This window comes from Nycticebus coucang, chromosome 10, assembly GCF_027406575.1.
Source record: "Nycticebus coucang isolate mNycCou1 chromosome 10, mNycCou1.pri, whole genome shotgun sequence".
In the NCBI taxonomy this organism is placed as follows: domain Eukaryota; kingdom Metazoa; phylum Chordata; class Mammalia; order Primates; family Lorisidae; genus Nycticebus; species Nycticebus coucang.
The window spans coordinates 110,009,967-110,037,452 of NC_069789.1; the positions used below are offsets into that span (position 1 = coordinate 110,009,967).

The following is a 27,486-nucleotide window of genomic DNA, read 5'->3' on the forward strand; positions in this document are numbered from 1 at the left end:
AATAGATTACAGCTTATCATCAAAAAAGTCATTGATCATGATCAAGTAGGCTTCATCCCAGGGATGCAAGGCTGGTTTAACATACGCAAGTCCATAAACGTTATCCACCATATTAACAGAGGCAAAAATAAAGATCATATGATCCTCTCAATAGATGCAGAAAAAGCATTTGATAAAATCCAGCATCCTTTTCTAATGAGAACACTGAAGAGTACAGGCATAGGTGGCACATTTCTAAAACTGATTGAAGCTATCTATGACAAACCCACAGCCAATATTTTACTGAATGGAGTAAAACTGAAAGCTTTTCCTCTTAGAACTGGAACCAGACAACGTTGTCCTCTGTCACCTTTACTATTCAACATAGTGCTGGAAGTTCTAGTCAATACAATTAGGAAGACAAGGAAATAAAGGGAATCCAAATGGGAGCAGAGGAGGTCAAACTCTCCCTCTTTGCTGACGACATGATCTTATACTTAGAGAACCCCAAAGACTCAACCACAAGACTCCTAGAAGTCATCAAAAAATACAGTAATGTTTCAGGATATAAAATCAATGTCCACAAGTCAGTAGCCTTTGTATACACCAATAACAGTCAAGATGAGAAGCTAATTAAGGACACAACTCCCTTCACCATAGTTTCAAAGAAAATGAAATACCTAGGAATATACCTAATGAAGGAGGTGAAGGACCTCTATAAAGAAAACTATGAAATCCTCAGAAAGGAAATAGCAGAGGATATTAACAAATGGAAGAACATATCATGCTCATGGATGGGAAGAATTAACATTATTAAAATGTCTATATTTCCCAAAGCAATCTACCTATTCAATGCCATTCCTATCAAAGTACCTACATCGTACTTTCAAAATTTGGAAAAAATGATTCTGCGTTTTGTATGGAACCGGAAAAAACCCCGTATAGCTAAGGCAGTTCTTAGTAACAAAAATGAAGCTGGGGGCATCAGCATACCAGATTTTAGTCTGTACTACAAAGCCATAGTGGTCAAGACAGCATGGTACTGGCACAAAAACAGAGACATAGACACTTGGAATCAAATTGAACACCAAGAAATGAAACTAACATCTTACAACTACCTAATCTTTGATAAACCAAACAAGAACTTACCTTGGGGGAAAGACTCCCTATTCAATAAATGGTGTTGGGAGAACTGGATGTCTACATGTAAAAGACTGAAACTGGACCCACACCTTTCCCCACTCACAAAAATTGATTCAAGATGGATAAAGGACTTAAATTTAAGGCATGAAACAATAAAAATCCTCAAAGAAAGCATAGGAAAAACACTGGAAGATATTGGCCTGGGGGAAGACTTCATGAAGAAGACTGCCATGGCAATTGCAACAACAACAAAAATAAACAAATGGGACTTCATTAAACTGAAAAGCTTGTGTACAGCTAAGGACACAATAACCAAAGCAAAGAGACAACCTACACAATGGGAAAGGATATTTGCATATTTTCAATCAGACAAAAGTTTGATAACCAGGATCTATAGAGAACTCAAATTAATCCACATGAAAAAAGCCAACAATCCCTTATATCAATGGGCAAGAGACATGAATAGAACTTTCTCTAAAGACCACAGACGAATGGCTAACAAACACATGAAAAAATGTTCATCATCTCTATATATTAGAGAAATGCAAATCAAAACAACCCTGAGATATCATCTAACCCCAGTGAGGATGGCCCACATCACAAAATCTCAAAACTGCAGATGCTGGCGTGGATGTGGAGAGAAGGGAACACTTTTACACTGCTGGTGGGACTGCAAACTAGTACAACCTTTCTGGAAGGAAGTCTGGAGAAACCTCAAAGCACTCAACCTAGACTTCCCATTCGATCCTGCAATCCCATTACTGGGCATCTACCCAGAAGGAAAAAAATCCTTTTATCATAAGGACACTTGTACTAGACTGTTTATTGCAGTTCAATTTACAATCGCCAAAATGTGGAAACAGCCTAAATGCCCACCAACCCAGGAATGGATTAACAAGCTGTGGTATATGTATACCATGGAATACTATTCAGCCATTAAAAAAAATGGAGACTTTACATTCTTCGTATTAACCTGGATGGAAGTGGAAGACATTATTCTTAGTAAAGCATCACAAGAATGGAGAAGCATGAATCCTATGTACTCAATCTTGATATGAGGACAATTAATGACAATTATGGTTATGGGGGGGGGAAGCAGAAAGAGGGATGGAGGGAGGAGGGTGGGGCCTTAGTGTGTGTCACATTTTATGGGGGCAAGACATGATTGCAAGAGGGACTTTACCTAACAATTGCAATCAGTGTAACTGGCTTATTTTACCCTCAATGAATCCCCAACAATAAAAAAAAAAAAAAAAAGAAACACCTACAATGGGATGCATATGTGTGTGTATTTGTAATGTATGGATATTTTTTTGCATATATATAAACACACATATGCACTTGTGTACATATTAATATAAACACACACATGCAGATATGTTTTCCAAATGGCGCTGTTAAGTCAGTGGATCATTACGTATGTTTCTGAATGCCCAGAGTGTGGATGCAGGAAAGTGGGGCCAGAACGCTCCTGTAGGCACATATCAGTAAACAGAGCTAGTAAGACAGATGGGAGTGCAAGCAGCAGACTATATATACTGTGAGTTGAGTGTTTGTGTCCCTTCCAAATCCATATTTAAACTTAACCCCAGTGCAACAGCATTAGCAGGTAGGGCCTTAGGAGGTGACTGTGCCATACTCTGTGCCCTCATGAAGGGATTAGGACTCCTATAAAAGGTCTGGAGGGAAGCAGCCAGGCTATCTTCCTGCCTTTCTGTCCCTTTAGCCATGTGAGGACAGGGGATTCATCCCCTGCAGAGGACACAGCATTTAAGATGCTACCCCAGAAGCAGAGACCAGGCCCTCTCCAGACACTGAACCTGCTGATGTCTTAATCATAGACGTCCTTGCTTCTAGAAATGGGAGAAATAAGTTTCTATTATTTATCAGTCACCTCAGCTTCAAGTATTTCACCATAGCTGCAGGCACAGAATAAAACCGTGTGTACATACCCATATCCAGGTAAAATGTATCACACAGGTAACACTGTAGGCTGTGGATGTAGATGTGTGTGCATAGAGAGAGACGTAGACAGACACAGAGACAGAGGGAGGCAGGGCCACCCTTGAAAGTGTCCTAGTAAAAGTCCCTCATGGAGATGATTTAAGCTGGTCCCTGAGGGAGGAGCAGGACCCAGGGAGGAGCCAGGTGAAGACCTGTCTCTCCTCATGAACCTCCCGCTCTCACTGTTCCCTCCCTCTCCATGTCTCTGCCCTGTTGTCTCACACACTCTGTCTTTGCCCTGAATCCCAGGCTCCCCTCACCCCATCATCCCTTAGAAGCTCAGCTGGGGACCTGTCTCAGGCTCTGAGCCACTCATGAGCATGGACAGGCCCTTCTCCCTGAGACCAGGAGCACCAGCATCTTACTGGATTTTGACCATTCCTGGGGGCTATTCCTGTGATAGCCATAGCATCTGAACGTCCACCTTTGGCTGGGGGTCACAGGGTTCACAGGGAATAGGGCCTGGGACTGCCCAGGGGGGTGTCTACATGAACACAAATGCTGGGAGAGCTCATGTTCTCTTTTCTGAGTCAGAATGAACATGTCAAATTTAGCTGTGAGGCACACTGGAGGGTCGTGTTCCCTGCTGAGGTCCCGACAGGGCTTGGCAGGGCTGAGAGGGTGGGCTTGTTGTAGCCTGCTAGGAGAGAAGGAGGCAGTAATGTTAAATGGGCTCCCATTTCTCACATCACTCCCAGGGCTGGGCTGTGGGAGGGCGATACCCCTGAAAGCAGACACCCTTCCTGAGGGCAGAGCCTGGGGCTGGGACCCCTGAGTGTCCTCTCACCTGTCAGCACGTGCTCCATGGTGTCACTGAGTTCTGACAAGCCCACAGAATTCTAATAATGGCAGTGATATTGACCTCCACTGTCCTCTGTCATGAATAAGAGGGGAAACACAACTTTGTTTCCAGGCTGCAGTGTGCTGTCTGTCCCACGGTGCTGAGCTTCCCTCTCTCATCAGATGATACACTCTCGGGCATCCTGGGTCCCCTGACACCACACGGTCACATGGATCCCCTAAGTTATCACAGCATCTCATTCAGCCTACATGGCGGGTTTAGGGAGGGTCTATGGAAGGAAATCAGAGGCTGGGTCCCAAGACATCCCTACCCCTCAGATCCCAGCTCTCATCCCAGAACCCTCCTGAAGTCCTCCTCAGTCAGCCCAGAGCTGATGTTCCTCATTTCCAGCTGTCTGGGGTGTCCCCTTGTCCTTAGTGAGGAGGAGGAACCTGGGATAGCTGGGGACAGACTTGCCTGCCTGCACGTGGGTCCTGGGGCCCAGAATCAGCCCTGGAAGAGAGTTTCCTGTGAGAGATCTGTCCCTGAAGGCTGAGCATGTCCCCTCTTCCCCAGGAGCCTCCTGAGCTTCTGGGATCTCCTGCTAGAGCAGGGTCTTGCTGTGGAGTAGGTCTAGACTAGGGTCTCCCCTCCCGACCAGGGTCTCCCTTTCTCTGCTCACATCTCACTGAGGCAGAACAGGGCTGTGAGGGTGGGGGTCATGGTGTCTCCTCCCACTTGTCTCAGCTGTGCAGATGAAGGAGCTCACAGTGCTTGAAGGACAGACAGACACACCAGGGTGTGTCCCCTCAGAGCCTTGGTTCTTCCTGTTATGGAGTTGTCACATCACCAGCCTAGAACTTCCCTCCCCAGGAAACTTTTATTTCTCCTGGGTTAGGGTTGAGGTAGGCTTCTATTTCTATGGAGACATTTTAGGTATAAGTAGGGTCTCCCTTCACATCAGCCACCATCTGCCTCATCTGTCTTCATGTCACTGAGGGTCAGGACCCAGTAATAAAGAGACTCAGTGCCTCCTGTGTTGGCCCCTCTCAAGAGCGGGTGAAGAGCCCTCCACCCTCAGAGCTTCCATGGGGTCTCCTCCCTCCTTCAGCTTATCCTTCAGCCTAGTGTTGTGGGGTTCTCATCAAGCCAGTTGTCTCACCAGCCTTGGAGATGCTTCAGTGAAGGGGCAGATTCATGCCCTTGGCTGACTCAGATCAGCAGAAACATGTGAACATCTGATGGTGCATCTTACATGGAGCTGCTTTGTGGCCATGAGCACAAAGGGGACATGTAGAAAATAAGGGAAGAAAAATGATTCATTGGTTTTCATTCTACCAAACAGTCCCCTCTGTGGACTTCTCAATTCTTTTTAGCAGCAACTTCCACCCCTATCTTCCTGGATACAGCCCTTGCTAATTTCTGTCTCCTCAGTGCCCTTGTTTCTTTTCTTAGCACTCTCCTCATCAGGAGGTCTTGCTTTCAAGCTTTAGGGACAGTTAATGGGTTAGCATTACGATTTGGGGGGAAAAGCTGAACTCCATTTAAATATCAACTGTCACTGTTATGTGACCCTGAGCATTAGCAACCCTCCCCTGGGTACCCACAAGCCCAGATACACACATATGTGAGGACTCAAGGTCCAGCCACAATGTAATCAGAACTCATGTTCTCTAAAGAAAGAGGATGGGTGAATCCTTGTTCAAAGATACTCTTGCCAATTATACTTAACATAGTACTGGGAATCCTAGGGAGAACAATTAGGCAAGAAAAAGATATTAAAAAAGCATTGAAATTGGAGAAGCAAAAGTGATATTATCTCTGTTTGCTAGCAACGTGATTTTATATACATAAACTCTAATGACTCAACCAAAACAACTGATAGAACTGATAAACAAATTTAGTAAATTTGCAGGATAAAAAATTAACATAGAAAAACCAGTAGCATTTCTATACACCAACAATGAAGTGTCCGAAAAGAAATCAAGACAAAAAGTCCCTTTAAAATAACTATAAGAAAATATGTGGAAGAAAATTTAACCAAGAAGCTTAAAAATCTTCATGCTGAAAACTATAAAATATTAAAGAATGAAATTAATGAATACAGAAATAAATGGAAAGATGTCCCATGTTCATGAATTAGAAGAATTAATATTGTAAAAATGTCTATACTTGCTAAAGCAATTTATGTATTCAATGAAATCCTTATCAAAATTCCAATGACATTTTTCACTGAAGTAGAAAAAACAAATCCTAAGATTTGAATGGAACTACAAAAGACTCTCAAAAGCCAAAGTAACCTTCAGCAAAAAAAAAAAAACAAAGCTGGAGGCATCAACCAACCTGTTTTCAAAATGTCCTCCAAAGGAATAGCAATCAATACAGTGTGGAAACAGACAACAGTCAACAGAGCAAGAAAAGGAGTGAAGAAATAAACCCAAATATTTAAGGTCAATTGATTTTAACATTTCCAGGCAATGGGTAAAGGGCAGTCCCTTGAATAAATGGTGCTAGGAAAATAGCATATCCACATGCAGAAGCAAGAAATTGGATTCTTATCTCATCCCATGTACAAGTTAGCTCCAAATAGATAGGAAAGAAGCCCTGCAGCATTGGCCTGGGCAAAGACTTTTTAGATATGACCTTGAAAACACAAGTAACTAAAGCAAAAGTAGACAAATGGAATTGCATTAAACTATAAAGCTTCTGCCATAACAAAAGCACAACAGAGCAAAGAGACAACTTATGGACTATGAGAAGTGGTTTGCAAATCATATATTTTGGATCATACCCAAAATATATAAGGAACTCAAACAAGTCAACAGTGAGAACAAATAACCTCTCTGAAAAAAGGGTGAAGGAATAGAATAGACATTTTTCCAAAGATGGCATATAAATGTTTAACAGGTATATGAAAAAATACTCAAACAAAAAGCTTTGTCTGCATTTATTATGCTTTAAAAATTTTATTCTGTCTCTCTTGGGCAGCGCCTGTGGCTCAGTCAGTAGGGCGCTGGCCCCATATACCGAGGGTGGCGAGTTCAAACCCGGCCCCTGCCAAACTGCAACCAAAAAATAGCCGGGTGTTGTGGCAGGCGCCTGTAGTCCCAGCTACTCGGGAGGCTGAGGCAAGAGAATCACTTAAGCCCAGGAGTTGGAGGTTGCTGTGAGCTGGGTGAGGCCACGGCACTCTACCGAGGGCCATAAAGTGAGACTCTGTCTCTACAAAAAAAAAAAAAAAAATATTCTCTCTCTCTCTTTTTTTAATTTTTTGAGACAAAGTCTCACTGTGTTGCCCTGGGTAGAGTGCTGTGGTGTCATTATAGCTCACAGCAACCTCAAATTCTTGAGCTCAAAGGATCCTCTTGCTTCAGCCTCCCTCGTAGCTGGGACTACAGGTACCCACCATGAAGCCCAGCTAATTTTCTTATTTTTAGTAGAGATGGGGTCTCACTCTTGCTCCGGCTGGTTTCAGACTCCTGAGCTGAAGGAATCCACCTGCCTCAGCCTCCCAAAGCAAAACACTTAATCTCTTAATATATTGAATTATACTGATTTACTAAAAGTTAAGCTACCTTTGCTTTCCATAAACAATAATAAAAAATGTTAGAAGCACAGTGTGTTCACAATGTCATGATGTAGTGTCCATTTTGTATAAGAATGAATCTTATTTGTCAATATTTGTTTAGAGATTGACATTTACATTCATGAGAGAGATCTTGCTATGATTTTCCCATTTTATAATTTCCTTGTCAGATTTTGATATCACCTTTTTCTTTGCCTAATAAAATGTGTTTGGGTATAATTCTTTTTTTCTATTATCATGGAAAAGTTGTATAAGTTTGGGGTATAGGCTTGTGTGTGTGTTTCACAAGTGTGTAAGTGTTTAGAAAGTCCACAACCAAGCTTTCTGAACAAGAGTTTACATTATAGGGACATTTTTGTTTACAGAGTCTCTCTCTCTACATATACATATACATACACACACACACACACACACACACACGCATATACCACGTATATAAAGATGGACAATATATGCACATATAAATACTATATATATAAAAATTCAGATTTTGTATGTATTCTTATGTCTATTAAGTAGACTACAGCTTAGAATATTTTGTCCATTTCATTTGCATTTTCTAGTATATTGGCTCACAATGTTTTGTTATTAATTTCGAAAATGCTGTAGGGTCTATAGTGCTGTCCCATGTCCCTTTTCCATATAGAAATGGGTGTCTGCTCTCTTTTTCTTGCTCACTATGGCTAGGATTTATCAATGTGACTAATGTTTAAAAGAATAAACTTCTTTAACTTTATTGTTTTTCATTAAAATTGTTTTTATATTGATTTGAGTCCTTAGCATATATCACAGGCTGGTCTCAAACTACCAGGCTCAAGGATCCTCCTGTGTCAGCCTTTTGAATAGCTGGGATTACTGACATCAGCTACAGACTGGATCCTCAATTTTTAATTTGTCCTCATTAGTAGTTCTTTATATCTTCTTTTGGAGTAATTTGTTATTCTTTTTCTAAATTCTTCTTTTTTTTTTCAGACAGAGTCTCACTTTGTCACCCTCTGTAGAGTGCTGTGGCATCATAGCTTACAGCAACCTCCAACTCTTGGGCTCAAGTGATTCTTTTGCCTCAGCCTCCCAAGTAGCTGGGACAACAGGCACCTGCCACAATGCCTGGCTATTTTTAGAGATGGGATCTCACTCTTGCTCAGGCTGGTCTCAAACCTGTGAGCTCAGGGTAATCCATCCATCTCAGCCTCCCAGAGGAGGATTATAGGCATGAGCCTACCGTGCCCAGCCTTTTTCTAAATTCTTGATATGCTATTCAAGGTCATTAATTTTTTAGATTTTTTTCTTCTGTAATTTATTCACTCATGGCTCTCAGCTTTCCAATTTCCTATTTTAACGTGCAGTATTTATATTATCAGTTAAAACATTTACATCTATTTTGATTTCTCATTTAATGCATTGATTATGGAGAAGTTTTTATTTGCAAAATATACATGTGGATATTATTTATCTTTGATGCAGAATCAGCCGACTACCAAAACATCCCTCAACCTCCTGGTGGTCTTTGTTAGAGGTCCAGGCTGGGGCTCACTAGTTTCTGTCCACTGGGACAGTCCTGGGCCTTCCCAGTCCCTGAGTCTTCCTCCATGCAGTGTGGGGTCTGGATCCCTCCTGGGCTAGTGGATGGCCAGAGCAGCGTACACAGTGGGCTTCGCAGGAGCGTCTCCTTCTTGGGACAAAGGAGGTTCAGGTGTCTCCTGTCTGAGGGTCAACCTGCGCACCTGGGCATAGGTCACATCCTGGAGGTCATCACATGCAGCAGCCTGCAGTGGGGGGAGAGTAAAAGGGAAGGTGTGTGGTTGGGATAGGAGGACACCTGGGGGCCTGGGGAGGAAAGTCCCACCTGCCTGTCTCCTTTTGCGTGTCTGTCCTGCATGACCAAGAATTGCCTGGACAGTGTGGAAGAAGGGGTGGCCTCTCCCTACTCATGTCTGGAGTGGTTCACGTGGGTATATGTCCCTCTCTGGGGGTCTTTGTCATGTGGACTCTACTGGAGTGATAGTGACAGGGTCTCCTGGATGCCACTTGACCTCCCTTAGTTAAGTTTCTACACTGTTCTGAGAGAGAGTAATTATGTCACTTTCCTGAAGCACTCTCTAGGGACTTCCTAGACCTTGGAGAGCCTGGCCGCTCCCTTCCTGCAATTCTGACCTCTAATCTGCACACTCTGACTCTGCTCATTTGGCTCCAGCTGCAGGACCATCTTCCGGCCAAGTTTCCTTTGCTGCAGGTGCTGGTGCACTGGGTGTCCCTATTGTCCTCTCGTTCCAGGCTCCTTCTCAGGGGATGCCTGATCAGACATCCCTCCCCTCCTAGCCCAGACAGGTCCCACTCCCCATGCACTCTGCCCTTTTCTCTCTTTACTTCCCTAACGGCCCTTTGCACTCAGGATGCCATGCATGTATCTGTCCATTGTCTTCTGCCCCAGGTAAGTTCAGGGAGGGTGGGGCAGCTGTGTTCCTTGCCATGTCTGCACTTCCTCCCCTCCCCCCAAACACCCAACCCTATCAAGACTGAGCTCTCCCTAAACACTGTTGGGTGAAGGAATGAAGGGGAGCCACAGACTTGGGTGCTTTGGTGATTTATGCAGCCTCCCAGGCCTGGGGGAGCTCTCTGACACCCAGACATCAGACAGAGAATGGGGAGCTGCAAAGGAGGGACCCAAAAATGATAGGAAACCAGGGGTAGTGAGGTCATGGCAGGCAGCAGTGAGGGGTCCACTGTGGGACAATGCTGAGAACTGAGGGAGGACAGGAGAGTGTCCTCCAGATTAAATATGGTAACAGGAGGCCTCTGGTGACTTGGACGGAAACAGAAATCTCACCTGACTGTCCAACTCCACCCTGTCCCCAGGCTGAGTGTCCTTCACAGCAGCATCTGTTGGGGGCAGAACAGGAGTTCCTCGCCAGAGATCTCCCAGTCTCACTGTTTCCTGCCCTATTCTGAGATGGGGCCATGGGATTCAGGAAGAGGCTGTGATATCCCCTGAGGCCCCCAGTGGGGGGTTTAGTCCATCTCCGCCTGAGCCCAGACCCTCCCCAGCCTGACCCTCTCTCATTCCTGCTGAACCTTTGGGCCTCACATCCCCCCAGGGCCCCCTTCCTCTCACAGAGATTTTCTTCCTGGAGGTCAGCAGATGGACTGGACCTGGGGGAGGACATGGAGTGTGAGGGGCAGTGAGGGGCCATGGTCAGGTGCAGTCTGGGGTTTTTGAGGGCAGGATTACCTCTGCTGCAGGTCTCTACCCTTGGACTCTGGTTCCACAGTACTCACAGGACATGGACAATCAGCCTCTCTCTGGGCTGTGAGGAGACAGACAGAGTCTCAGCCTCACAGGCTTAGAAGCCCCTGCCCTGCACACAAGTTTGAGGAGACAAGGGTATTTGGGGAGCTGTGTCTGTACTTTCCAGATGGTCCCAGTGTGGAAACGCTGAAACAGCTTTTCTATGCTGACCCTCCCCATCTGTTTGGGCTCCCTGTGGCTGATGCCTGAGCCCACCCTTGCCACCCCCAGATCTCCTGTTCCCTACTCACCCAACAATTTGTGTTTGCCCTGATGCCAGTGTCGGAGGAGAAAGAGGGCAAGGAAGAGCAGCAGGATGAAGGCCACTGACACCCCAATCAGAACCTCCAGGAAGCTGCCCAGACCTTGGGTGTGAATGACTTCAGGAGTGAGGAATGCCATCATTAATTGAGCACTTACTATATGCAGGAGTGTGCCTTAACACAGCACCTACCCTGTGTAGGTGCCTGTGGGGCTTTGCATCATCACCTCCAGCCCTCACCGGTCCTGCAATATAGGACACCCCCACTTCACAGAAGTGGAAACTGAGACCCAGAGAGGTGACTCCTTGCCCCAGGGTACCCAGCCAGAGTTCACAGAGGTGAGAAGTGACTCTGGAGGCTGACTTACAGTGATGTTTCCTGCCTACCCCAGAGCTGAACCTAAGCTGAAGGGACAGAGCCTACATGCCCCACACCACAGCCCTGCTCCGCACCCTGCACAGCATCACCATGGTAGTGGTTGGGACAGGCCACTGCAGGACCTGGTCCTTGAGACTTCTCTGGGGGCCTCCTCTCCCAGGATGTCACAGGAGGAGCCAGACCTGGAGGGAGCTTTGTTCTGTGGGCCAGGCCTCCCCCCTTCACACTTGGAGAAACTGAGGCCCAGCTGGGAAGGGCTTGTCCATGTCTCTGTCCCCAAGAGGAGCCTGAACCCATGGCACAACTCAACCCTGCCTCCTATGGGCCCCCCATCCTCCAACTCAGAGCCCCTCACTCGCCACTCTGTGGTCTGACCCCATGGGATGAGGTGTGATCCTTGGGTCTCCTAGGTCAGAATGGGGAGCTGTGGGGTGGGGCTGTCTGCTTCCCACTGCAGCTAGTCCACTCCCTCCCCAAGCCTGAGCCCTACCTCTCCTCTGCCTGAACCCTTATTCCTCACCGGACAGCATTAACACTCTTGGGAGCCTGAGGTTCCCCTACTTTTCTGCCTGACTTTCAGGCCCCTGGACACAGCCCACCCTTGTGCATTTGAGGGGAGGGAGGTCCTGAGAGACTCAGAACTGCCCTGTGGGAGGCCTTGCTCCCTGTGAGACAAGATACTGCAGTGACCTACCAGTTGCCAAGGTGGGCCCTGTGGTGGGGGGCTGGGCTTCACAGAGGGTCCTGAGAATAAGGACAAGAGGAGGGTGGGGGCTGGGGCTCCCTGGGATGGGGAGGACTGTGCTGCTTCTGAGTCTAGATGCCACTGAGACTTACTAGCTGTTGAGGTTGGCTCTGTGGGTGAGGAGCTAGGCTGTGCAGAGGATCCTGGGAATGACACAGGGAGAGGGGGAGGAGTGTCGGTACCCATGGAGCCTCCACCTTCACCCAAACTCTCTCCTCCAATTCTGCCCTGTGGCCTCCTTAAGACCCTTCCTGCACCCTCCTGTTGTCTTCCAGATGCAGGTGATGGGGGAGGGAGTGGGGTCCCTGTTGGCCTCCTCCCCTCTGAGGGTGAGACCCTCTGTTGACCCTCCCCTAGACACCCTCACCCCATCCTAGCCCAGAACTTTCCTGGGGCAGGGCCCTGAGCTAACCCTTTGATCTCAGAGAGGGCAGGGTCAGGGGTCTTCACCTGAGACCACGAGCTCCAGGGGGTCACTGAGTTCCGACCCCACCTGGGGGTTGTTCCTGTAATATCCATAGCATCTGAATATCCACCTGTGCCCAGGGGTCACAGGACCCACAGGGAACAGGGCCTGGGACTGCCCATTGGAGGGAAGCTGTGAGTCCAGGGTCCAGGAGAACTTTGGTTCTCCTTCGTTGATTAAAGTAAAGCCGCCGAATACCACCTGTGACCCACACTGGAGGGTCACGTTCCCCCCTGAGGTCACCACAGGGCTCGGCAGGGCTGAGAGAGTAGGTTTGCTGTAGAGTCCTAGGAGAGAAGGAGGCAGCCTCTCTCACCTCTCACATCACCCCTGGGCTGGGCTATGAGTGGGAGACACCCCTGAGAGCAGACTCCCTTTCTGAGTGCAGAGCTTGGGGCTGGGACTCCCAGGTGTCCTCTCACCTGTCACTACCAGCTCCAGCTTGTCACTAGGGTCTGACCATCCAGCAGGGCTGTAATAGTAACAGTAATATCCCATTGCATAGTGCTCTGTCATATATTGGATGTTGAACTTGGCCTTGTTCCCAGGCTCCAGTGGTTTCTGACTGTCCCAGAAGCTTCCCTGTGTATTCAGTCGGTATTCCAGGGCATCCAGTGTTCCCTGACACCAGATGGTCACAGGGCTTCTCCGGGTTATCACAGAGTCTGGTTCAGCCCAGATGATGGGTTTGGGGAGGGTTCCTGTTAGGAAATCAGAGCTGGGTCCCAAGACACCTCCCACCCCTCAGATCTCAGCCTAGGACCCTCCAGATGTACTCCTCAGTCAGCCCAGGGCTGCTGTTCCCCATCCTCAGCTGCCCAGGGGTGTCTCCTTGTCCCCAGTGAGGAGGAGGGACCTGGGAGAGCTGGGGACAGGCTTACCTGCCTGCCCGAAAGTCCTGGGGTTCAGATTCAGCCCTGGAAGAGAGTTCTGTGTGAGAGATTTATCCCCTGAAGGCTGAGCATATCCTCTCCCTCCCAGGAGCCTCCTGAGCCCCTGGGGTCTCCTGATAGACCAGGGCCTGGCTGTGGGGTGGGTCCTTCCCTCCCATCCTAGCCCTCCCTCCCTGCCCAGACCAGGGTTTCCTCTGCCCCTCCTCACATCTCACCTAGGCAGAGCAGGACTGCAAGGGTGGGGGTCATGGCTGTGCACTCAGATGGAGGAGACCAGGGTGCCCTCAGGACTGACACAGAGGGTGTGGCCACTCAGAGACTGGAGGCTTCCTGTCATGGGACTGTCACATGAGCAGCCCCACAGGAAGGGGAGCTGCCCTCTCCAGGAGTCTGGTTTTCATTTCCCAAGGAGCAGGGCTAGGTTCAGGCTATAAGGTCTCTGGGGACATTTAAGACAGAAATAGGGTCTCTCCTGATCCCTGGCTATTGTCTTCTGGTCTTAACTCCTTCCTGCCCAAGCACCAACACAAAATAATTGAGTTGCACAGTGTTCCTTATCATGGAAATATCTCACTGACCAAATAAAGTGAAACTCTGAGTTTGCAGAGCTTAGATCATCATATCACAGATTTCCAATGTGGTAGGTTCCTATTGCTCCTCTGACAAATTACTTCAAGCTTAGAGGCTTAAGATGACACAGATTCATTATCTAACAGTTCTGGAGGTTAGAGGTCCAAAATGCATTTCCCTGGGTTGTCACTACATTGTCATCAGGGCTGTGTCCCTTCTGGAGGCTCCAGGGAGGGTCCTTTCTCTTACTTTCTCCAGTGTCTACAGGCTGTCTGCTCCCCTGACTTCCCACCCCTCCGTCCTCAGAGCCAGCAACCATGATCCCAACATCCGCTTGCATCTTTTCTTCTCCGACTCTCTCCCCCTTGCCTCCCTCTTCCATTTATAAGACTCCCTGTGATTACATCAGGTCCAACTGGGTAATCTGAGATGATTTTCTTGCCCCAGGTTCTTAACTTAGTCACATCTACAAAGTTCCTTTTGCCAAAGAAGGTACCATAGTCATAGATTCTGAGGATCACGATGTGGACATCTTTGGGAAGTCATCATTCTGCTACCACATGTCTTTACACAGTCCATTGGACAAATCTGTTTGATGACGGGGAACAGCTGAGCTTGCACAGTTGGATGTTTGGCTGGTCAGTCCACACTCATTTCATGACAGGCAGCTCACATCACAGAGTAACCTGCCTGCTCCACCCAAGAGTTCAGTCTCTACTGCAGCCGCATAGCAGACTAGGAGCTGCATCAAATGAGAACCGCCTCTGCAGAAATGGCACGGTGTGACTTCAGAATCTTAAATGTCTCTGTATCTAATTTATCTATGGCTTCCCGCCAAAGGCTCTGTGTAGGAGCCTTATTTGTTTCAGATCCTGCAAACACCATTGTACCTGTTGGTAACAAGGCTCAGGGTGTCTGCTGACTGGACCTGTTGCCAAGACTTCTTTCATTCTGGGCCCTATTCAAACCCCAGCCTTGCAAGGTACTTAATAATTGGGTTGAGGTAACACATCCAGGGAGTTACATGCTGTCTCCAAATTTGAAGAGGCCCATAGGCCTTTCAGTTTTCTCTTATGAGGAAGAGTTCAGGTGAAGAGGAGTGACCTGTCTTCACCTTGAATGAACTACCTCAGCATGCCTCAGGCAACTGGACTCCTAGAAATTTTACTAAGACAGCAAAAGCCTGAATATGGAGGATGATTTATTCTGGAACACATAGTCTCACAAACTGTCTCCAGTATTTGCTACCTCCTGTTGAACAGGCCCAGTCAGTGCATCATTGATGTGAAGGGCCTCCCCGCTGTGCAATCAAGGTCCCTGCACACCAGTGGACAGAGGGCTGCAGAGTTAGCACAGACCTGAAGGGGGCCAGTGGAGATGTGTTGCTGATTCTGAGCCTTTACAAATAGACACGTAGAAGACACATTTTTCCCAATCAGCAGCTGCACACAAATGCCAGGGGACATGTGGATTTTCTCTGGTAATGAAGCCTCAGGAGGAAGTTAATTCTTCTTGGCTGGAATTGAAACGTCCATCTGATTTAGAAGAATCCACTTCCATTCTCCAACATCTGTCTTTTTTCTACACATGTCAAGAAGGGGAATGGAATAAGCACGTGGAAGTCCTGATGGAGTTACTTTCTCCACAGTGTGGAATTACTGTGGTTTCACTATTCAGCTGGGGGGAGGCTTTCCCAGTGCCTTCCACCACCATATTTCTTATTCCATGAGTTGAAAGCAGCACCAGTTTCTGAGGATGTCTTTATGCCTTGAGCATCCAGAACTAATGAAACAACTGCAGGTGAGTTCAGAGACCCAAGACTTGGATCACGTGATCTCCATAAGTCTCCACATGGACTGCCAACTTCAGGGGCCCCAGAGGTTCTGTCTCCATGAATGATAGTATATTTCATTAGATATTAAGGTCAACAATGAATGTTTTAGTAAAAAAAAAAAACAGGACAAAACGTATTACTATGTTAGAAATAGAGAAGATTAGTATCTAGGACTTTCAAGGAAGTGGCTATTCTAACATCTGAAACTAATTTTATGATGTTTCCAACACATTCAATGTATGTCTGGGTCTAAGTAAATAATTCTTTCCATTGGGGAAGGATGTGCACTCCATAATTTGTCATATGAGTTTTGTAGACAAACGGAAGAAATTAAGCAAATAAAATATCTCATTAAATTACAAGCCGTATCTCACCAGCTTAGAGGCTTAAGATGACAGCTTTACATGCTGGAGCACCCCTCACACTGTGCTCCAGCATGTAAAAAACAACATGTGAACACTTACATAAGAAAGAAACATTTTTACTAATAAATGGTGATTAATCTAATAACTGATTATCAATGTTTAATTTAAGAATACTTATTAATTAATAGTAAATTAATAGTACATCAGCAATGAGATTTCTTTAAGGAAACAAAATTAGTAGCAAAATAATTCATTATTAAGTAATTTGTCACCAATGCTTAATTTAAAATACTCATTAATGAATAATAAATAGACAACATACCTGTGAGGAGACTAACAAGGGGGATACGTTTCTAGTGGTAAAATTATAACATCTTCCTTATATTGTCATTGATGCTTAGTTTAAAAATAATTGTTTTTTTTGTTTGTTTTTTTGTTTTTTTTTGAGACAGAGCCTCAAGTTGTTGCCCTGGGTAGAGTGCCGTGGCATCACAGCTCACAGCAACCTCCAACTCCTGGGCTCAAGCGATTCTCCTGCCTCTATCTCCCAAGTAGCTGGGACTACAGGTGCCCGCCACAACGCCTGGCTATTTTTTGGTCGCAGCCGTTATTGTTGTTTGGCAGGCCCGGGCTGGATTCGAACCTGCCAGCTCAGGTGTATGTGGCTGGCACCTTAGCCACTTGAGCCACAGGCGCCGAGCCTAAAAATAATTGTTAGTATGTGACAAATTAAGAACATACCAGTGAAAAAACTAGTTAGAAAAAGTTATGACAGTGAAATTGAGGGCTTATTCTAAATGTACCAAATGATGACAATAAGTGTGTGACTCACTGTCCTTCTGCATGGAGTTCGTTGGAACTGGGTGGCGAGTTTCAGAGGCAGGATGACTTTCCTGCCTGCCCACTCCATGGAGGGTGGAGAGTCAAGAGCGCCGAGGTCCTTGACTAAGAGGATGCTGTGGGTGGATGGGCACACATCACCCGGTCAGTTTCTCAACATTGAAACTCACAGGAAGCAAAACAGCTATTTCCTAACACACCAGTTTCTGCAGTGGTCTCAGATGAGGTGCCTGGCTTCTCCTTTTCAGAAGGCCGTTTCTGCCCGTCATAAGCCCGAGTTCTGTGTTGCAGACATTTCCCAAATGCGTCATCCAGGAAAGACAGCTCCATGCTGGCTCTACGGCTGAGGGTCAGAGCGTGATGGCTTCTGTCCACGGTGCTGCCTCTGTCCCCACTTCAGTGGTCTGTGTTCATCTCCATGTCCTCCAAGTTCACAGAACACTGTTTTGAATAATCCTGTTTAAAGTAGGAGTATGAATGGAGACCTTCAGGGTGCCTTTCCTCACAGCTGTTGGTCAGAGCTAGTGCTGATTTGTGGAGATGCCTGAGGGCAGATGGAGAAGGGGCTCTGCAGAGGAAGAAACCATGAGAGAAGCCAAGGGAAGAGGTTGGTTTGTCCAGTGACACTTCCTGATTGTGTGCTTAGATGCAGGTTATGCACTTGTGGGTGGCACAGCCCTCAGGGGACACTGTCCTCATGTGTTTCTTACTGGTGATTCTCACTTTGATAGCTTAGACTTGGCATCCACCAGGTTTCTCCATAGGAAAGTTGTCATTTATCCTTTGTAATTAATATTAATTTGGGGGAAATACTTTAACACAATGTGGATAACATGTTCCTCATTCAATTGTCACTTATGAATATTATCAAATGCTGAAGGTTATGATGTAGCAAAAGCTTTCTCTTCTCACAAATACATGGACTTATATAAAATAACATTGTTGGGGGGGGTCAAAGTGTATGGCACACCTCTTGGTGTGGACTTGTCCATGTCACCTGCGCAGTGACCTCAGTGATGTACCTAATTTCAGGAATTCCTTTCCTTCATCCTGTCCCTATCACACTCCCCTGGTCTTGATATCTAAACAAACTATTTCCCCTCATGTCCTTGTCATAGGTCTTACATTTAGAATAACCCACCTTAAGACAAGGGCTGGAGAATGCCATGAGCTATTTCTTTTTCAATAACTTTATCCCTTTTCTAAGCTCAACATCCCTCACCTTAACCATCTAGAACTTCTTGGATTTTTCCTGTTTATTCACCCCTCCCTTTGCCATTCAGTAAATCTCACCCCTCCTCGTTGAAGAAACATTTAAGCACATCAACCTGTTTGGCATCCCAGGACATGAAGAAAGAAAGTTAAGGAAAGCAGATGTACTCACTGCCCTTATGAATGAAATAATCACATAAATGAGTGATTCGCATAATGTAATGATCACATAAATGAGCCTCAATTTGGAAGTGGAATTCATTAGTCTCACGAAAGAAAGGAGGACAGGGTAAGATAAAGAAATGACATAGCTTGTGGGATTTGGGATTGAGGATGGTGAAGGGAAACTAAGGTGTAGATTGAATCTGAATAAGGATTGGCTTTATCTGAATGAAGCAAGGGCACGCGTGGGGAAAGAGAGAGGCACTGCAGAGTGTCACAGGCAAAGGCCTTCAGGTGGGTGGATTGTAGCATGTGAGAAAAGATAAAAATACCACAAGAGTTTTAACTCTAAGTGATTCTGAGTGTCTTTTACACTAGAATCAAGCTTTTATTTAGACACTAAAAACAGGACATTCTTGAAATAAATGATGGATTTCCATTTTAGATTTGGCACATGAGTATCCTGGAATTCACATGAACTTAAGTTTCATTTTCAATCGCACACCACATGACATTGAAAAAGATGATTCTCTGCACTGACCCCAACTTGCTTCTCCTGGGTGAGGTTCTTCCTCTTTTTTTTAAGGTTAGGGTTTCATTGAGGATACACAGAACCAGGTTACCCTGATTGTTTTGTTAGATAAGGGGAGGGGGGTAGAGGGAAGGGGATTGGTGGGATTACACCAGCGGTGCATCTTACAAGGGTATATGTGAAACTTGGTAAACGGTCTGTGAAGCTAGTGAATGATGCCCCATGATCATATCAATGTGCACAGCTATGATTTAATAAAAAAAAAAAAGGACCCTCTTACTACTGTGTCCTGCCCCCAAAAGGTGTTCTTATGCACAGCTTTTCATTTTAGGCAGGGAACAGTGCTCTTGTCTTTGAATTGATCGGTTCTCTTGAACTTGGCCCATTGTCTATGCATGGGGTTATCCACCCTCTCAGTGGACGTCCAAGGACTCTTGTTATGCCATCTCCAATCTCAATTTTTGTCCATCTCTCCTTTGTTTCACCCTATAAATGTTCACATTACTCTTTACTCTTTTCTTTTCTGTCACCCTCAGTAAAGTGCCCTGGCATCATAGCTCACAGTAACCTCAAACTCTTGGACACGAGTGATCCTTTTGCCTTAGCCTCAAAAGTAGCTAGGACTATAAGTGCCTGGCACAATGTCCAGCTATTTTTAGAGACAGGGTCTCGTTCCTACTCAGGCTTGTCTAGAACTCCTGAGCTCAGGCAATCCACCTGCGTCGGCTGCCCAGAGTGCTGAGATTTACAGGCGTGAGCCACTAGGCCTGGCCTTACCCTTTACTCTTGACATCAGTTTTGTATAATCTGAGTCTTCACTGCTGCTAAAGCCTGTGAGGGCTTACTTTTTTTTTTTTTTTTTTAAATTTACTGGAAAATTCTTACTAATTTCCAAGCCCCATCTGAGGCGCTACTTCCTCTAAGAAGTCTCTTCTGCATCCCAGCAGTGAGGTCTCTCTAGGCTCTGGAAGCACACCACGCTGGCTCAGCCATATCACAGCAGGTTCAGCTTAATGGACAAAAATATCAAAACAGCAGGAAGTTTTCAGAATTCCTGTGGTGCTTCTCCCCTCGCAGAATGCTACAAATAGATACTGGTGCATTTCTTTCAGCAATGCTTATTGCAGCCTTTTCACCCACATGGTGTCCAGGGGTAATGTCCCCTGTGACAGTGCCCTGCTGTTATTCTCCTGAAGTTGTGCCAAGACCTCTGTATGGTTTCTTCAATGTTTACTGAGATGCTTAAAACATACAGAAAGAGCATTAAACAAAATTAACTATTAATAGTAATAAAAATCAAACATAGATGTAACCAAATGCCAGTCAAAAGTGAAATGGCTATCACTCCAGAAACTTCTTGCATTCCATTTTTAATCCATCAGTGGAATTATAAGTTTTTTTTAATTAATTTATTTTTATTAAACCATAGCTGTGTACATTAGTATGATCGTGGGGCACCATACACTTGGTTCATAGATCGTTTGACACATTTTCATCACATTAGTTAACATAGCTTTTGTAGCATTTTCTTAATTATTTTGCTAAGACCTTTACATTCCACATTTACTAAGATCACATATACCCTTGTAAGATGCACCGCAGGGAATTATAAGTTTTAAAGTTAGGCATCTTATTTCTTTACTTACAGTGTGTTTGCCTTTGTGCACCTTCCTAAATAATGCGTATAGCCTCTTTTGAACAGTGCAGTAATATCACAGACATTCTTTTGCCTTTTACTTTCCATTATATTTGGAGGAATAATCTGTATTTTTCTTTCTAGATTATTCATTTTTACTACTATATACCATTACATCATATCATTGTATCACAGAAATATTCATCCATCAGTTAATTATTTTTTCTGTTTACAATATTTGGCTAATGGGAACAGTGTGCCTCTTAAATTTCCTTTTCAGCCATAAGACATGATGAACTAATACCTCCTCTAACAACTTGGATGGAACTGGAGACCATTCTCCTACGTGAATTATCTCAAGAATGGAAAAAAGAAACACTAGCTGTGTTCACTGTTAAATTGGAACTAATAGATGAACACTCATGTGCACATATGGAAGTAAACCTCACTGGAAATCAAGCCCACGGGAGTATGGAGAGGAGGAGGGGGAGATCACACCTACTGGGTACTGTGCACACTATCCAGGTGACGGGCACATTTACAACCATGAATCGGGCTGTACAAAAGCAGTTCATGTAGACGAAACATTTGTACCTGCATAAAAGTCTGAAAATAAATTTTATGTAAGTATTAGAAGATTATACACACACGCAAATGCACAACCACACACACGCACATACACAGACACATGAGTACTCCAAGTTAAGCTATTATGTATTAATTAGTAGCTGTCCTCTGCAAGAGGAGGAATGCATGTTTCTTAACAATATATAATTTAACAAATACTTAAAAATAGCTCTAGCTCTTCTAAATTATTCTTTCTTTTTTTGGAGACAGAGTTTCACTATGTCCACCTCGGTAGAATGCTGTGGTGTCACAGCTCACAGCAACCTCAAACTCTTGGGCTCAAGCGATTCTCTTGCCTCAGCCTCCCTAGTAGGTGGGAGTACAGCCACCTGCCACAACACCTGGCTATTTTTGTTTTGTTTTGTTTTGTTTAGCAGGCCCTGGGCCAGATTTGAACTGACCAGCCCCGGTGCATGTGGCTGACACCCTAACCACTGAGCTCCAGGTGCCGAGCTTAAATTATTCTTTTATTGCCATGCATGTGTAAGAACAATTTATGTACTTCAGGATTATAAGTCCCTCCCTCCCGAATAAAATGATAAAGAAACATTTAAAATCATTAAGGGTACCATAAAAATACGTTATTAAAAGTAACTCCTGGCTTGGCACCTGTAGCTCAGTGGTTAGGGTGCTGACCACATGCACCGGGGCTGGCAGGTTCGATCCCAGCCCGGGCCTGCTAAACAAACAAACAAAAAAATAGCTGGGTCTTGTGGCAATGTCTGTAGTCCCAGCTACTTGGGAGGCTGAGGCAAGAGAATGTCTTGAGCCCAAGAGTTTGAGGTTGCTGTGAGCTGTGACGCCAGGGCAATCTACCCAGGGCAACATAGTGAGACTCTGTCTCAAAAAATATAAAAAGTAACTCCTGGTAATATTAAATATTCAAAACATGTAATATAATAGAAAAATAACTTAATAGAAAACATTGATATTTGGTTTTTTATTCGAAGCTATTGGCAAGGAAGACAGCACTGGTGTTTCCTTCATCTACTCACGTATCTTTGGAACACACAGAGCAAAAACTGATATCTATCTTAAGTATGCATTGAACATAAATTGTTAAATATTTACCAGCCAAGGAAAGAATTCTCCTTCAATCTTCCCACACTGCTACTTTACACATTATATTCCCTTGATATAGTGTAATTGTTTAATGGTTAAAACTGAAAGCTATTTTCCTTAAAGACTCTAAACACTACATGAAATAAACGAAACCATCAATTGTACATTTTTGAAGTTATGAGGTATGACGAAGAGATCATGAAATTATAATATAGGAAATATATAGTTGTGATTCATCTTTCATATGGAAGTGTGAGTGATTATAAATTGGTTTCATAGTAGTGCTGAGTACACTGGATATCTTTTTCCATTCCTGAGATAATTTACTAAGAAGAATATTTTCCAGCTCCATCCATGGAAACATATGAGAGGTAAAGTCTCCATCTTTTTTTAATGCTGCATAGTATTCCTTGGTATATATATATATATATATATACCACAACTTACTAATCCATTCATGGGTCGATGGAAACTTCATGATCTATGTGAATATGACTTAATAAAAAAAAGTTTTAAAAAAAGAAATATGTAGGATGTCAGAGCAGAAAAAGAAACATACATTGTCAACATAAGGAATGAAAAAAGGGATTCCATTATATCTCCCTAAATAATAGACATTCTTTCTTTTGAACTTTATGTAACAGTATAACCATGTACACATTCTTTTTATAGCCTTCCATTTACTTACCACCATGTTTGAAAATTGAATGCCATGGCTGGTCATTTTCATTTATACACTTCACTACCTTTTTGTTTTGCTTTGTTTTGTTTTTTGCACTACCTTATAATTAATACTCTCTCAGGTATATTGACCACATTGCCTTTATTTTTATTTTTTTGACAGATGGAGTTTTGTATTTCATAGTTTTGGCTAATGGGAACAGTTCCCATCAGGTCGGTGAGGGAACCCCGGCATATATGGACATACTTTCTCTGAGGTATGTGTTTAAGGCCCGTAGCTGTGTTTCTCCTCTATTTAACCAGATAATTCCAATCTTCTCTCATAATTGATCAAACCAATTTGCACTCCTACTAGTAATGTACTAAACTTCTACATGCTTCATCTCCTCACCAAAATTGATGTTGCTATTTATTTCTTTTCCCTCCATTGTGCTCTGATTTTAGTATTACAGTTTATTGACACTGCACCACAACAAGGAGGCAGAAGTTATCATAAACTTTGAATAAAAGGAAACCTAGGTGTGCACCGGGACTCTCACTGAGATGGGCTGCCTCTGGCTCATACTCACTTATATATGACAATCTGCCTACAACTTCCAAACTTTACATTGGCCAGGAAGGGACCATTTACATCAAAGTAATCAGCAAATGCTATATATCAGGGATTTTTTTCAATGATTTCCCACCCCCCCACCAGAGAGCTGGTTTAGCGCATACCACAAAGCTGGCCCTTCAAGCATTGGGGTGCAGATTCCAAGTGATGATATTTCAGGACAGAGTACACAGCTAGCATTAGATGAAAGTGAAGGGAATGGTCAAGTCCAGATGGGGTGGTAGGGCATCAATTTGGACCAATCTTATGAAGCTTGGTATCTGATTTGTGTTTATTTATTTGGTTATTTAATCTAAATTTATATTCAGAGCAGAAGAGATAGACAATCAATTGAACCTATCAGGGAAGGGTTTGTTAGAAATAAAGAAAAATGTGTTAGATAACAATGGAGCAGAGCATGAGGGGCAAACCTACTCTGGAGGATGTGCTCTCATGTCACAGCAGAAGGGAGGAGGGACGCTCAAGGGAAGTCAGTGAAGGGAGGGAGGGAAACACCACAGTCTGGTGGGGGCAGACGCACAGACCTTGTGTGTCTCCTCCCCCTGATGTTCTAAGCAGAGAATTTTCCAATTTCTGCCCCAGACATTCTCCAGAACCTCCTGGGACCTTCAGGTTTTTTTCTAAGTCTCTCCCAATCTGGATGCTACACTGCTGTCTCTGGAGTTACCCCTTGGTGGCATCTTGAGACCTTCTCTGGCTGTGCCATTCCTGAAACAGCAGAATTCCAAGGGCCACCAGGATCAAGCCAGCCATGCCCATGTGAATGACATTCTCCACGGTGTGATCCTGGGGGTGTGGGACTGGGGGTTGAGGACAAGAGGTCAGACCAAAGTCACCAGGGTCCTAGGATGTTCCCCCAGGACACCATCCTTCCTTGACAGGGCGTGACCCTCTGTGCCCAGCCCCTAACTGACAGTGTCTCTTGACTCACCTGTTTCAGGGTCTGACTTGTTCTGTGAGAGGCTGGTGGTCTCAGCTGCTCCTGAGCATCAGATAAAGTGGCGTGGGATGAGGAAACCTGAGCTGACACCATCTGGGTTATAGTTTCTTATATCACTCACTTCCCATGACATAACTTTGTAGATCCTTAATGAACCCTTTCTCTGCTGCGTCGGAGCCTCCTCTGGTCCCATTGCTGGAACCTCCCAATCCTCACCTGTGAATGCAGGTAAGTGGGCCAAAAACACACCTAGGTGCATACCAGTGAGCACGTCTAGTGAGATGGATGGAAGTTTAAGCAGCAGACTGTATATACTATGGGTTGAGTGTGTCCTTTGCAAATCTATATTTAAACTTAATACCAGTGCAACAGCATTAGCAGTTGGGGCCTTAGGAGGTGACTGTGTCCTGCCTATAAAAGGGATGAGGGCCCCTATAAAAGGGCTGGAGGGAAGCGGCCAGGCTGCCTTCCTGCCTTTCTGTCCCTTCAGCTATGAGGACACAGAATTAGTCCCCTGTGGAGGATACAGAATTCAAGGTGCCACCCTGGAAGTAGTGACCAGGTCCTCACCAGACAATGAAACCGCTGGTGTTTTAATCTTGGATGTCCTCACCTCTAGAACTGGGAGAAGTAAGTTCCTATTGTTTATCAGTGATCCTGGCTTCACATATTTTGCTATAGCCTCAAGCACAGAATAAGACTGTGTGTACAGACACACATCCATGCTAAATGTATCACACAGATAATGCTGTATGTCTGCAGATGTAGACGTGTGCGCATATATAAAGAGGGAGACAGACACAGAGACACAGAGAGACCAACAGGAGGGAAGGAAGCAGGTCCACCCCAAACACTATCATAGCGAACATCCCTTGTGGAGATGGTGTTTAAGCTGGTCCCTGAGGGAGGAGCAGAGCCCAGAGAGGAGCCAGGTGAAGACTTCTCTCTCCTGCTCTCACTGTCCCTTTCCTTTCTGTGTCTCTGTCCTGAGTCCCAGACTCCTCACCCCACCCCATCGTCCCCTCAGGGATCAGCTGGGGACCTGTCTCAGGCCCTGAGCCACCCATGAGCAAGGATGGGCCCTTCTTACCTGTGACTGGAAACTCCAGGGGATCACTTGATTCTGACCACACCTGGGGACTGTTCCCATGAAATCCATAGCATCTGAATGTCCATCTGTGCCCGGGGGTAATGGGGACCCCAGAGAACAGGGCCTCGAACTGCCCATGCTGGTGTTCATGTGACTCAAAATGCCAGGAGACCTTGTGTTTTTCTTCCTGAGTCAGAATAAACATGTCAAATTTTTTCCATGAACTACAATGGAGGGTCACCTTCTGAGGTCTTGACAGGGCTCGGCAGGGCTGAGAGGGTGGGTTTATCATAGAGTCCTAGGAGAAAAAAAGGCAGCTGTGATAAATGGGGCTCATACCTCCAACATCACTCCCAGGACTGGGATGTGAGAGGGAGATACCTCTGAGAGTAGACCCCATTCCTTAGGGCAGAGCCTGGGGAAGGGACCCCCGGTGTGTCCTCTCACCTGTCACGACTAGCTCCAGGGGGTTACTGGGCTCTGACCAGCCAGTAGGGCTCTGATAGAAACAGTGATACCGCCCTGCATAGTGCTCTGTCACGAAGGAGAGGGGAAACATGACCTTGTTTCCAGGCTACAGTGGGCTCTGTCTGACCCAGAAAACTGAGCTTCCTTCTTCCACCAGATCATACTGCCTGGCATCCAGAGTTCCCAGACACCAGATGGTCACAGATCTCCCCCAGGGGATCACATTGTCTGGCTCAGCCCATAGGGTGGGTTTGGGGAGGGTCCCTGGAAGGAAATCAGAGACTTGATCCCAAGTCATCCCCACCCCTCAGACCCAGGACCCTCCTGATGTCTCCCTCAGTCAGCTCAGAGCTGCTGTTCCTTGTCCCCAGCTTCCTAGGTGTGTCCCGTTGTCCCTAGTGAGGAGGAGGGATATGGGACATCTGGGGACAGACTCACCTTCCTGCACAAAGGTCCTGGAGCCCGGACTCAGTCCTGGAAGAGAGTTCCCTGTGAGATATTGTGCCCTGAGGGCTGAGCATATCCCCTTCTCCCCTGGGGCATCCTGAGCCCTTGGGGTCTCCTGATAGAACAGGGCCTGGCTGTGGGGTTGGTGGGTCCTTCCCAGACCAGGGTCTTTCCTGGTCATCCTCACATCTCACCGAGGTAGAGCAGTGCTGTGAGGGTGGGGATCATAATGTCTCCTCCCACTGGTCCCAGTTGTGCAGATGGAGGAGACCACAGTGCCCTCAGGACAGACACACAGTGTGGCTATTTGGATACTGGAGCCTTCTTGATATAGGGCTGTCCATCAGCACCTCCACAGGAAGGAGAACTTCCCCCATCCCAAGGAGCCTGGTTTTCATTTCCCCAGGGTGGAGGCTGTGGTGAGCACCAGGCTCTCTTCTGCAAACAGAAATGTGGTCTTCTTGACACCAAGCCACTATCTGTCTCATCTGTCCTTTTCAAGACCCAGCAACAAAGAGACCCAGTATGTCCTGTGTTGGCCGTTCCCAGGAGAGGGTGAGAAAGGCCCCTCTTCCTCTCAGAGCCTCCCTGTCATCCTTTCCCTCCTTCAGCCAGTCTTTTAGCACAGCATGGTGGGGTCCTCACCAAGGCCAGTTATCCCTCCTGCCCTGGAGATGCTTCACAGAAAGGGCAGGTCTGTGTGTCAGACCAGCAGAGACCCGTGAACATGTGACAGTGAAGCTCAAAGTGAGCTGCTGTGTGGCCAGGAGCACAAAGGGGACACAGAGGAAATAAGGGAAGGACACATGCCTCTACTTGTCCTGGAGTGTGGACACATGCCTCTACTTGTCCTGGAGTGTTTCTTTCTACCAAACAGTCCCCT

At 45.6% G+C, this 27,486-nt stretch overlaps 1 protein-coding gene and 1 pseudogene across 10 annotated transcripts; both read right to left on the reverse strand.

The window, feature by feature from the left end:
- Positions 1 to 3,438: 3,438 nt before the first annotated feature.
- Positions 3,439 to 26,901, reverse strand: LOC128596520 (leukocyte immunoglobulin-like receptor subfamily A member 6; annotated as a pseudogene).
- On the reverse strand, positions 8,120 to 13,834 carry LOC128596146 (leukocyte immunoglobulin-like receptor subfamily A member 5). Of its 10 annotated transcripts, none has more exons than XM_053605610.1 (10): positions 13,740 to 13,828; positions 13,513 to 13,548; positions 13,054 to 13,332; positions 12,616 to 12,918; positions 12,258 to 12,308; positions 11,031 to 11,159; positions 10,723 to 10,798; positions 10,606 to 10,643; positions 10,321 to 10,376; positions 8,129 to 9,259 (listed from the first exon to the last, which is right to left on the reverse strand). In XM_053605610.1, the coding sequence occupies exons 1-10, from the start codon at positions 13,771 to 13,773 to the stop codon at positions 9,113 to 9,115; spliced, it is 1,149 nt and encodes a 382-aa protein (XP_053461585.1). In that variant the 5' UTR covers positions 13,774 to 13,828; the 3' UTR covers positions 8,129 to 9,112. The 10 variants fall into 10 exon arrangements, 8 of the variants coding, with proteins under 8 accessions (XP_053461590.1, XP_053461589.1, XP_053461585.1 ...); XM_053605611.1 differs by having other exon boundaries at positions 8,134 to 9,259; positions 10,321 to 10,373; XM_053605615.1 differs by lacking the exon at positions 11,031 to 11,159 and having other exon boundaries at positions 8,120 to 9,259.
- Positions 26,902 to 27,486: the final 585 nt, after the last annotated feature.

Excerpts from the sequence above, each read along its gene's own strand:
- LOC128596146 (XM_053605608.1), bottom strand. The coding sequence starts at position 13,773 with ATGACCCCCACCCTTGCAGTCCTGCTCTGCCTAG. Across the intron at positions 12,919-13,053 it reads GCTGGAGCTGGTAGTGACAG|GACTCTACAGCAAACCTACT; the intron begins GTGAGAGGACAC and ends CTTCTCTCCTAG. Across the intron at positions 10,644-10,722 it reads GGTAGAGACCTGCAGCAGAG|GTCCAGTCCATCTGCTGACC; the intron begins GTAATCCTGCCC and ends GTCCTCCCCCAG.